The sequence below is a fragment of the Coturnix japonica genome, chromosome 1, assembly GCF_001577835.2.
Source record: "Coturnix japonica isolate 7356 chromosome 1, Coturnix japonica 2.1, whole genome shotgun sequence".
Taxonomy (NCBI): domain Eukaryota; kingdom Metazoa; phylum Chordata; class Aves; order Galliformes; family Phasianidae; genus Coturnix; species Coturnix japonica.
Window position 1 is genome coordinate 1801253 of NC_029516.1, and position 12092 is coordinate 1813344.

The 12092-nt window shown below is 42.5% G+C and overlaps 1 protein-coding gene across 4 annotated transcripts in view; it reads left to right on the forward strand.

The window, feature by feature from the left end:
• Positions 1 to 238: 238 nt before the first annotated feature.
• The window catches only part of CHCHD3 (coiled-coil-helix-coiled-coil-helix domain containing 3), a 146149-nt gene continuing 134295 nt past the window's right edge, over positions 239 to 12092 (forward strand). For 3 of the 4 annotated variants that reach the window (XM_015861502.2, XM_015861569.2, XM_015861656.2), the window contains exons 1-2: positions 239 to 407; positions 2638 to 2722. In XM_015861502.2, the coding sequence (XP_015716988.1) occupies positions 327 to 407; positions 2638 to 2722 (166 nt within the window). In that variant the 5' untranslated portion in view covers positions 239 to 326. The remainder of the gene's footprint in view (positions 408 to 2637; positions 2723 to 12092) is intronic. The other variant, XM_015861752.2, reaches the window with a different exon arrangement.

The following is a 12092-nucleotide window of genomic DNA, read 5'->3' on the forward strand; positions in this document are numbered from 1 at the left end:
GAAGAACTACATTACCCAGAGGGCCATGCACACGAGCACCGCGCTCCACCCCCCTCCTCTCAGAGCTAAGGATTCTGGGAGTTGTAGTCTGCCCCCCCAACCTCGGGAAGTTCGAACTGAAAAAGTTTCCCCAGCTTTTCCGGGTGTGCGCGGTTTCCATGTCTACGGCCCCGCAGCCAATAGGAAGAAGGTTTCTAGGCGAGGAAGGCGGGGTTAAGCGAAAGGCGGCCCAATGAGAGGCGGCGTTGTTGTGAGGCGAGCTGGCAGCGGGCGCGGAGAGTCTCCTTGGGGCTGTCCCTGGTTGCGGCCTGTAGCGCCGGGTGAAGATGGGCGGCAGCGGCAGCACAAGGAGAGTCACCTTCGAGGCGGATGAGAATGAGAACATCACGGTGGTGAAGGGTGTGAGGGTGAGAGCGGGGCTCCACCGGGCCTGGGGGGTCTGTAACGGGACACATTCTAATCTGAGGGACACGTGGGGCCTGGCTAACCCAGCGTCTATCTCGTATTTCTCCCTATTTTGTGCCATTATGCTGCCGGTGTCTGTCTCTTGTTCTCTTCTCTTGTTGAGTTTTGCCCGTTTTCTCCCCTCACTCTTCATTATCCTCAGGATAATCGCTTTCTTCTTTGGCACGAAGCTTCCTGTGACAGTGCAGCTGGTCTCCAAGGGCAGAGCTAACGCTGTGCTAAGAGAGATGTGTGACTGGAAGAACTTGTTCTACCTCCTCTGACCTCCACGTCTCAGAGCTGCTCATGTTACTCCATCTGGAGTACTGTGTCCAGATGTGGAGCCCTCAGTAACAAAAAGACATGGAGATTTTGGAAAGGGTCACAGAGGAGGGCCACGAAATGAGTTAGGGGGCTGGAGCACCTCCCTATGAGGACAGGCTGAGGGGTTGGGTTTGTTCAGCCTGGAGAAGAGAAGGTTGCGGGGTGACCTCATTGCAGCCTTTCAATACCTGAAGGGAACTTAACTCCCAGGAGGGGAGTCAACTCTTCGAAAGGGCTGATAATAGCAGGACACGGGGAAATGGTTTTAAGTTAAAAGAGGGAAGATTTAGGTTGGATGTTAGGGGGAAGTTCTTTACTAGGAGAGTGGTTAGGCCCTGGAACAGGCTGCCCAGGGAGGTTGTGGATGCTCTGTCCTTGGAGGTGTTCAAGGCCAGGTTGGACGGGGCCCTGGGCAACCTGATCTAGTAAAGGTGTATGTTTGGTGGCCCTGCTTAGCAGGGGGGTTGGACCTACATGATCCTTGAGGTCCCTTCCAACCCGGGTCATTCTGTGTGATTCTGTGATGTTCCCACGTTCTTTTACAAGCCATGTGAGCCAGCATTTTGTGATTCTGTGGTTCTGTATATCTGGTTTTCAGTTCACTCTACAGAAGCATTCATGCTGTTGCCTGTAACGTAGCAAAGGACAGATAACTTGTGGCACAAGACACTGCAAAATCGTGCAGTGCAGAAGTTTGTCAACAGAAGATGCTGCAGTTCATAGCAGGAATGATTAGGTGTCTTTGATTGCTGCTGGTAGAGAGGAGTGTTGCATAACAAAAAGTGATGTTAATTCCTGCTTTTTCTTTTGTCATATTAATTTTTCCCTGGTCTGGTCGTGTAATGGTCTTGGTCAAATAGGTGGCGGTAACTTTAAGTTACTGTTAAATTACTGACACTTTTAAGTTACACCAGAGTAACTAGGAAGTGCTGTTGAATTTTCTGTATAGTATCCTATGCAACTTCTTTAAAGTATCCTGTAATTTGAAATACTGGCAACAAAAACGGATTGATATAACTAGTGATAGGCAGTACCACCTCACTGAGCTCACATCCACTGTTTGGTCTCCATAAACATTCAGCAAGAGTTGATGAATGTCAGTGGATGCAATTTTTGCCACATGGAGGAGTTCAGTTCCACACATCCCTGTGTCAGATGCCACTTTGTCAGACTGTCCCTCTTCTGCCTCTGTTGCACAGCAAAAAAATGTAATAGATATTGGAGGGGAGGGTTCAACATATACTGCCATACCACCAACATCCACCTTTGACGCTGTGGACCAATAGGCATTACTTCAAGGGCAGCCCTTGTGCTCTACCTTGGGGTACGGTAGGTCTGATACTGGGCACTACTCTTACTCTCTGTTTGATTGTTTGTAATTTGTGAGTGTTTTTGGGTGTGCACATGCCAGCAGTAGGCTGAACTCTGTGGATAACAGTCCTTGCTATGACTGCTGTTGCTCCAGTGCTTTGAGAGCTCTATTAGAATGAAGTTCTGCATCTGCACAGCATGGCGTTTGACCATCATCCAATAGATAATCAATTGAGAAAGGCAAGAAGCCATATTTAATAGAAGTAATGATGTGCTGAGGGATGGTGGTGTGTCCTCTGTTTGACTGTACCACTTTCTTGTGTTCTGTGAGAAGCAAAATGTTCAGTCTTTGTACTCACAGAGAAGCGATCGCCCCACAAAGGAGGGCGGAGATGGTTTAAATAGTTTATTTTATACTGTCGATAACATTTTTGTTCTTATGTCTTATTTTGAAGCTCTATCCTATGTTTTTAAATAAGTTTTATTTCATTTTTGAGGGGCTGATGGTAGTGGAGATGGAGGAGGAGATACAGTCTGACTGATGGTTATGTTTTTCAGCTGTCTGATAGTGTCATTGATCGTATGAAGGAACCTTCTTCACCCAGTGGAAGATTGCAGTCTCAGCGCCGACCACCTGGTGCAGGTATGCATTTATTTCCTATGTATTAGTGGGGGGAAAAAACATGGAGTGTCATTCAGATTATTGTAATGAACTCATTGCCATTTCGTTGATATGATTTTTGTCTGACATCTAACATTTTTCCTTTCGAAGAAAGAAGCAGTTTGATGGGCTTTTAGATGAGTTAAATTACTCTTAATTTTCTTCTAACAATAAAATCTAAAACATAACTGTTCTATGGACTTGGTTTCCGAAGTTATTCTCTGTTGTTAAATAAATTCTTTTTTTAACTGAAAAAAACCCATACAGTGAAGTATGCATTGAGTTCTGAAGTGAAAACTCTTTTGTGTTTAATCAACATTGAGTTTCCTTTATAGCGAGTTGTGGTTGAAATATACTTAAGCAAATGATAAAAGAATGATATGTTATTTCCCTATCGAGGAAGAGCGAGAATGAGTTGCGTACAGTTTGTACAGATTGCTGTCTGAAAATGATGGCTTTCCTAACGTTTTTATTTCATTATTGAGGTCTGCTCGGTTGCATGTAGTCTAATTTAAAATAGTTCAGCACAGTGAACATGAAAATGAAAATGAGTGGCAGAGAATTGGAGCTTGTGATTTATGTTTGCTGACTGTGAGGAGCCTTTAAGGTTCAGGGAAGGCTTCTTACGAGTTCTCTAGAAGTATTCATGATATCAGTACTCCTAAGGGGCCTTCTGCCCTGCTATTTACAAAGCAAAAACCCCAAATCTCACCTCCTGATAAGAAGTGTGTCAGAAATGGACCTTGAATGAGTGTCATCTTTCTTTCAGCTTAAGCACAGAAAGTTGGTTTTCTATTGCTTAACTGAAGTATACTCCCATTTACAAGAAGGGAAGCAGGGACGACCCGGGTAACTACAGGCCGGTGAGTCTCACCTCTGTGCCTGGGAAGATTATGGAACAGATCCTCCTGGACAACATGCTTGATCGCATAAAGAACAAGCATGTGATCCGAGACAGCCAGCACGGCTTCACCAGGGGAAGGTCATGCTTAACTAATCTTGTGGCCTTCTATGATGGAGTGACGGCGTTGGTGGATGAAGGGAAGGCGACCGATGTCATTTACCTGGACCTGAGCAAGGCCTTTGACATGGTCCCCCATCACATCCTCATCTCCAAATTGGAGGGAGGTGGATTTGATGGGTGGACAACTAGATGGATAAGCAATTGGTTGAAAGGCCGCAGACAGAGGGTGGTGGTCAATGGCTCTATGTCCAGGTGGAGGCTGGTAACGAGCGGCGTCCCTCAAGGGTCTGTCTTGGGACCGGTACTCTTTAACATCTTTATTAATGACATCGATGAGGGAATGGAGTGCACCCTCAGCAAGTTTGCTGATGACACCAAGCTGAGTGGTGCAGTCGATACGGTGGAGGGAACAGATGCCATTCAGAGGGACCTTGACAGGCTGGAAAGCTGGGCTCGGGTGAACCTAATGAGGTTCAACACGGCAAAGTGCAAGGTTTTGCACTTGGGCCGGAAGAACCCCAGGCACCTGTACAGGCTGGGAGGAGTTGTCCTTGAGAGCAGCTCAGCTGAAAGAGACCTAGGGGTCCTGATAGATGAGAAACTTAACATGAGCCAGCAGTGCGCTCTGGCAGCCCAGAAAGCAAATGGGATCCTGGGCTCCATCAGGAGAGGGGTGGTCAGCAGGGATAGGGAGGTGATCGTCCCTCTCTACTCTGCTCTTGTGAGGCCCCATCTGGAGTACTGTGTCCAGGTGTGGAGCCCTCAGTACAAAAAAGATATGGAAATTTTGGAAAGGGTCCAGAGGAGGGCCACAAAGATGATCAGGGGGCTGGAGCACCTCCCCTATGAGGACAGGCTGAGGGAGTTGGGTTTGTTCAGCCTGGAGAAGAGAAGGTTGCGGGGTGACCTCATTGCAGCCTTTCAGTACCTGAAGGGAACTTACATCCAGGAGGGGAGTAAACTCTTCGAAAGGGCTGATAATAGCAGGACTAGGGGAAATGGTTTTAAGTTGAAGGAGGGAAGATTTAGGTTGGATGTTAGGGGAAAGTTCTTTACTAGAAGGGTGGTTAGGTCCTGGAACAGGCTGCCCAGTGAGGTTGTGGGTGCCCCGTCCTTGGAGGTGTTCAAGGCCAGGTTGGACGGGGCCCTGGGCAACCTGATCTAGTAAAGGTGTATGTTTGGTGGCCCTGCTAAGCAGGGGGGTTGGAACTACATGATCCTTGAGGTCCCTTCCAACCCGGGTAATTCTGTGATTCTGTGATTCTGTGTGAAGTTATTTATGGAGTATGTGGCTTTATCATAGCTGGGTTCTCTCTGTGGTCAACAGAAAGAAAAAGATATTTTGGGAGCTAATTTATGTGTTTTATTTGAAATGATTACTTGAGAATGAGACTAACTGCCCTCCAGGAATACCAGGGTGAAGAGTTCAGGTGTCTGAGCCTATGGGCTTCAGGTGAACCCACCCCAGAATGCTTTATAAATAATGATGCTCCCAAATGTTGCTGCTCTAGAGGTTATTTTTCAGCTTTGTAAATGGTGGAACTGTGACATACTGAAAGCTGATAAAATATCAGTGCTGAAAAAGGCTCAAGTTGTCACGTGGCTGCTGAAATGTAGATTGCTCAATAGAATTACTTAGAATTTGGAGCTTGCCTAAGTAAGGTTTGGATGGAATAGGGCTGAAGTTTTGTGCCTGAACTGCCAGGTTGTCCATCTTCTTTTGTTTGAATAGCATCCCTATGATGATGATGATGTGTTTTACTGCAGTGGAGAATTTATTCTAAGCAAATGATTTATGTGAAATAATATTTGTGCATCCTAGCTGCTTTCCTTGTGATACCTGCTACTTTTTTATCCTCAAAATTGAGTTATGGAAATAGCCTCGTGAAACAGAAAATGGGATTTTTGGGATGTGGTTGCAGAGATGAAGGCTGGAACGCCTCTGAAAGTCTTTACTAATTCACAATTTACACATTGCTCGGTCTTCTGTTTCTCTTTGTGCATGGAAATCATGCTTTTCTTTTTTTCCCTTTATTGAAAGGCTTAATGAGTCACTCAACCCTTTGCAAGCTTGGGAGATGTTACTTGTAGTTTTGCTTTAAGAGCTAGTAATTTAGGTGAAGTGCTTGTATTTACACGGGATAATCAAGGTTATACCTCTGTTGCTCAAGTGATTTGTATTTAAGAAGATTAAATTATACTTAAGTGCATGTTGCCATATCGTCTGTTCCTCTGTCACTGAATGATTTTTGATGAAGAATTACAAACTATTGAATTTCTTTGATGCCGTAAGAACAGTCAAGCTATTTATTTTCTAACTCTGTCTTAACTTGTCAGGGTCTGCACTTGTCTGATAAGGTATCATTACAAGAAGGACACTCATATCAAAGCCAGTGCTCTGATGACTTAGTATTGAACTACTCTGGCTTTGGAGACTGGGTCCCAAATCTGGAGATCTTCCTCTTGCTGTGATGCAGTTGTGCTTGGTATTGGTTTCTTCATTAAACCCTCTGGTGCTGATAATGAGATGTGTATCGCATGGCTCCTCCTCTTCTGCATATGAATCTAGTTAGAGTGACTTGTGTTTGCATCTGGGTGGATCTCTCATAGCTTTTGAAGAGAGTTATTAAAGACTGGTGTTGTTCGAAGACTTCTGGATTCCCAGCTGGCTGACTTCAGAACTTGGCAGTTTCTTAGCCTACATTTATATCACGATGTATTCTAGATAAACAACACTTGTTTCTCCCTCAAGAATTTCTAATTTATGTAGACAATAGAAACAATCCTTAACTCAAGTCTTTGATAGCTTTTGGTTGAGGAATAATTGATTGGATTATGTGTATAAGTGAGTATCTTGCTGCTTGCTGGTATATGATGTATTTATTGACTTCAGTTTCGGGTTAGAAAATGAAATTGCATACATTTACAATGAAACCTGACATCTAAATACTGCGTCTTAAAACATCCCTGCTTGCTCGGATCATTTTATGACCGTTGAGTAGTATTGAATGCACTAAAATATTTAACAAGAGTAAAATCTTTAAAGTACGTCTGTAATTCCTAAAGCAATATTGATGCAAAGTAATTTGGTCAGATGAGAGTGCTTTTATTTATTTATTTATTTGGATTCATTATACCTAAAGCTTCAGTTGGAACAGACAAATGGAATGGTTTAATTCGTTTTAGTATAGTGGATATCTGGGAAGATGGTGGTCTATTATGAATGAGTTAAAAAAAAAGAAGTGATTACATTATCAAGTTTCTGCAACTCGGCTTTTTGGTTTTTTTTGGTTGTTATTACAGAAACAAATTACGCTGTGGATGCAGAGGATTGTTTTATTTATTTTTAACTCTTATGTTTGCTGTTGTTACCTTAATGTCATTATGAAAAGACAGTAAAGGACCTGTGTCACTCAGTGCTTTAGTAGAGCCAACTTTAAGCTTCCTCAGGCTTGTTAGTAGGATCCCATGGGAGGCAGCTCTGAGGAATGAGTTCAGGAAAGCTTCAGGTCTTTAAGGGCAACCCTAGTGCAAGAGCAGTCCATCCTCAAGGGAATTAATAGATCTATCCTGAGTGTGGTCTCATTAAATGGGGAACTCATGAGAGAGCTTAGGAGGAGCTTCAGCAGGAGACAGAAGCAGAGATTGACTATGAAAAGATGGAATCTGTCTATGAAGTAAGGACAGTAAGTGTCACATAGTTCAACTTCAGCAAGACTTTCAGTGCTCTTACAATATTACTGCATCCATATTAGGATTTTAGAGTATGGATGGCCTAAAGACAGGCTGGACTGAAAAACTTTGGTCAGGGTCAGCAAGTTGTGGTTAATGGATCTCCCCTGCCTGGAGGCTGGTAAGAAATGAATTACAGCTGGAGTTTGTCTCATATAAAAGATTTAATCTTCCAGATTATATGAAGGTGGAGCACATATTCCTCAATGCAGATGACTCCAGTTAGATTGGCGCTGTCAATATGCTCAAGGGCAGGGCTGCCATCCAGAGGAGCCTAAGCAGGCTGGAGGAGTGAGCCAACAGGAGCCTTGTGAAACGTAACAAGGATAAATGTGAAGTCCTGCACCAGGTAAGAAGCAATCAGTTGCTACAGTGCAGGCTGGGGTTGCCCTCTAGGGAACAGCTCTGCTGAAAAGGAACTGGATGCTGGAAGGCAGCATATTTCATATGAGTTAGCTCTGAGTCCAGGAGGCAGAGTAAGCTAACAGCATCCTGGGCTGTACAAACAGAAGCTAATCTAGTATGGCGAGGGGTTTTCCTCTTCTGTACAGCACTTTTCTGATCACATCTAGATTACTGCATGCAGTTTTAGACCCGTCAGTACAAGGCATTGATCAGCTGGCTTGAGGTCAGTAATGATTAGCTGCTGAAATGTCTTCCCTATGAGGAGAGGAAGCTTGGCTTCTTCAGCTTGCAGAAAAGTAAGGTTTTGGAGACGTAGTAGCATCTTTACCACAGATTATTGAAATACTGGGAGACCTGTGCTGAAGTGCCAGGGATGGAGGTTTTACACTGGAGCTGGTGCCCTTGTTCTTGGTCTAGCATTTAGGAAAATCTTATTTCAGTGTTTAAGAACAGGATGTTAGTTCTGTGCCCTTTAATGCATTTTCTATTTCCATCTATTTTTTCTTGCACTAACACTTTTTTTTTTTCCCATGTAAAGTGGAAGATTAAGTAAATTGACATTTCTGTGATGCTATTGTATAATATTGACTCTTATTTCTAGAAAAGAAAGTAAACAACTTTAGGAAAGAAAGCAAGATATCTTTGATGCTTTGTTGTTGGTCTTACTATGAGATACCTGTACAGCTGTTTCTTTCAGCCACTGGCATTAATTCTTCCTTTAGCAATAATCAAGAAAGCCTGGTCTCTCCATTTGCTGATACTTATTCTGCCCTGCTCTATTTACAGCTCTGGATATTCTTTAGTAGTTTTTAGATGTAAAATCAATTGGGTAGGAATCCCCAGGTAACAAACTGAATTAACCTATGGACCACGAGTAGCCTGGATGGCCCAGATTCGCATCTTACAGAAACCACATTTGTGGTTTTGCGTTGATTTTTCCCTGTGACTTTCCTTTTTTCATTGAGTTTAGAGAGGTTTGTGAGAACCCCCAATCCTGGAAGCCTCTAATCATGCTATCATGACAAGAATATATAGTAAGAATTTACAGTTCTGTGATATTTCAAACAACATTCTGCAGGCTTATTAAGGCACATCCTTCTGCTCCTTATGAGGGACGTGGTATAAAACTCATCGCTTCATCTGATCATCATTGCTTCTCACTCCCAGGCTATTGTCTGCTCAGGTTATGTATTTTTTGGTGCTTGATTTAAAGCTAAGCAAACTGTCTTGGGTATTCTTGGCTGTGATGCTGTAGTGCTCATTCCTGCTTTCACGTGGCTTGGTATATTGCTACTTAGTTGTCACCGAGTTTCTTAGAGATAACATTATTTTCAGTGATGTATATTGATATTCTTTGGGTTAAAGGTTCGCTATTGATGGAAGTATTTTATTATCAAAAGGTGAAACGTCTTGTAACTCACTCGCCTGCTAAAGATGCCTAACTTTTAGTGCTGTCACTCTAACAGCAAATCTTTAGCTGAGCCTGACATTCATGTCACTGGATCGCAGGAGTATGGGGAATGTAGAATTATACATGGGAGATGAAGTAAGTATTGCATAAATTTAAGTTCTCGCTGTCGGTGTGACATACAAGGTGTTCTGCGAATGCTTTCAGATGGCTGGATATGTCCTTGTAAAACAGTACTAAAACGAGAAGGATAAATGACTAATTAATGCAACCTGTGCTTCTGGTTTGGTTTTCACCAATAGTACTTGGAAGATGGAAACTGTGGGAGGGCTTAGTTCACTCCGAGTCGTGAAAGTATTGTAGTAGCTGCATCAGAAATGATGCAAAGAGTTGAGTAGATGTGATGAGCATGTTAGAGAGCAGGGGGAAGATCCTCATTTAATCGTTTAAAAGACTGGGCTTGTTGAATGTGGAAAGGTTACTCAGTTGAATGGGAGAAGTGCCTAGAACCTGGCTGATTTCTTATGGTGAGAATGCAAGAGTCTGTATGTACAGACTTGTTAATGTGATACTTACTTATATGAAGGGTCATAATGAGGATCTGATTTTTCACTGACATACTGTCTCCGAGATGGCAGCCTAAAGGTACAGCTGTGATGACCACTTCAATTGAGTTTTGAGTGCTGACACATCCTGGACTGCAACGGTCTTCTTAAGCAGGAGCTGTTGAAACTTCTCAAGTTAATATAATGTATTTTAAGGCTTTGGGGAGAGCACCAAGTCTTGTGCATTTCAACTCTGGGAACTACACCATCATTAAAGGGAAAAGCTGAACTTGGGATGATTTGTAGCACAGGTTTGTATATGAAAATATTATGTGGAAATTCTTGGAATGGTATCATTGAGTGCTGGAGATGTTATAATTGCTACATTCAGTACAACAGTCCTTACTTTTCCAGGTATTAACTTTGTCAGTGTTTTCTTAGAAGTACACTTAACACTGTGTAATAGTCCAAAAAACTGGTTGGGATTGTTTGTTGTAAGGTAGTTTGTGTTGCTGCTCATAATAATCATCTTGAAATAACCCATAACTTTTCATAGACTAGATTTTTATCCCTAATAAAGAAGTAATATGCTATTCAAGGAATGATTCACTGTTTTTTCTTTAACCAAAATACCCCCAAAACCTGGTTAGCCCCTGAAAAACCTTATTCACCTCTGTAGTGGGCTGTGTGATACATATATATACACATAAATATGCTCCAAGAATGGCATCTGCATTATTATCTGTTTGGCACAGTGCTAATTTGACCTGTATGATTCTGCAATTGGAAGGGCCAAATGCAGAAGATGTCTCTCTGTATTTCTCTCTGTTTCTCATTGTAATGTAATGATCGTGTTGAACTTTGTATGAAAAAGTGGTCCATGTGTGGGAGGCATTTAAGGCTGGAATTGGAGTAATCACTCCCCCTGCTTTTCTCCTCCTGCTCTTGCTTTATTTGTTGTTGTTCAGCGTTGTAAAAGGAGCTAAAAAAGCCAATTCTGAAGCTTTCAGCTGTTCTGCAAGCGTAGGAATTGAATTTTTGAGAGCTTAGGGCACTGAGTTGTTTTTTCTTCTTCTATGTGTAAGTCAGAGTGAGAATGCAAATCTACCACGAGATCTTGTCAAGTATTAGGTGGGCATCTGATGTAATTAGAAGCTCTAATATTACAACTGATAAAGAACTATTGCTATTCCGAATTAAATTTAAAGTGGTCTGTGTCAAGTCCTTCCCTACCTGTGTGCATAAAAACGTAGGTCTTAGACCAAAGTGGATTCATTTGATGACAGCCAGCTTCTTTTCTAGCTTTTTCTGTTACAAATGGTTTTCCGTGTTTTGTGGCTTTTAGCAGATAGGCAGAATTTAGCTTTCAATTGGCACTCATTTAGAAGTGTCATTTTTTTTTTTGTTTCCATATATTCTTTGAAACGGGTAATTCTTGTGTACTGAACACTGTGTGCTTTATTTTTTGGTCTCAAGTGGATTTGTCAAAATTAAATTTCATGCTATTCTGCTTAAGGCTGCCATGTGCTCTATTAGGGTTTACTGAGTGCAGGCGTTTGCTCCAACAAAGTATTTGTGAGGAGTTGTGCAGTGCACACGTAAAGCAGTTTTGTCATAGGTAGTGCAAAAAGCATAGCCAAAGAATTTGCTTGGAAATGGCTTCTAGGTTGGAACTGTCTGCTTGTTAATGTTAAAAGCACAAGATTTGTGCGTGGTACAATAAAGTTTTCTAATACTTAGGGAGAAATCTGTGGAGGCATTCAAGGCCAGGCTGGATGTGGCTCTGGGCAGCCTGGTCTGGTGGTTGGCGACCCTGCACATAGGAGGGGAATTGAAACTGGATGATCATTGTGATCCTTTTCAACCCAGCGCATTCTATGATTCTATGAAAATCAGCCATTTGTTATGGCATGTGAATCTCATATTAATTTCTGGTGCTACAACAAGCTGGATTAAGAGAACCAGTGAAACTACCTCAAAAAGACCTGGGAAAAAGAGATTGCAATGGGCTCCATGAAATGCGTACAAAAGGGAATGCAGTGATGAGTTGTAGTGTGTAAATGGTTATGCATTTATGCATGGAATTGGTGCTATTGCCTTTTCTTATGCTGAGCACTGAATTGTTTGGAAGCGAACTCCTGACAAAGATTTTGGCCTTTGAACAGAGTCTTAGGCTGAACTTGGGGAAAACGCTGCCGGAATCCATCACATGTTTATAAGGCAATTTTGGGGAAGAGACAGAAATCACAGTTCACACGTGCTGTAATACTTGGTTCGTACTGGGAGTTGAATGTGCTG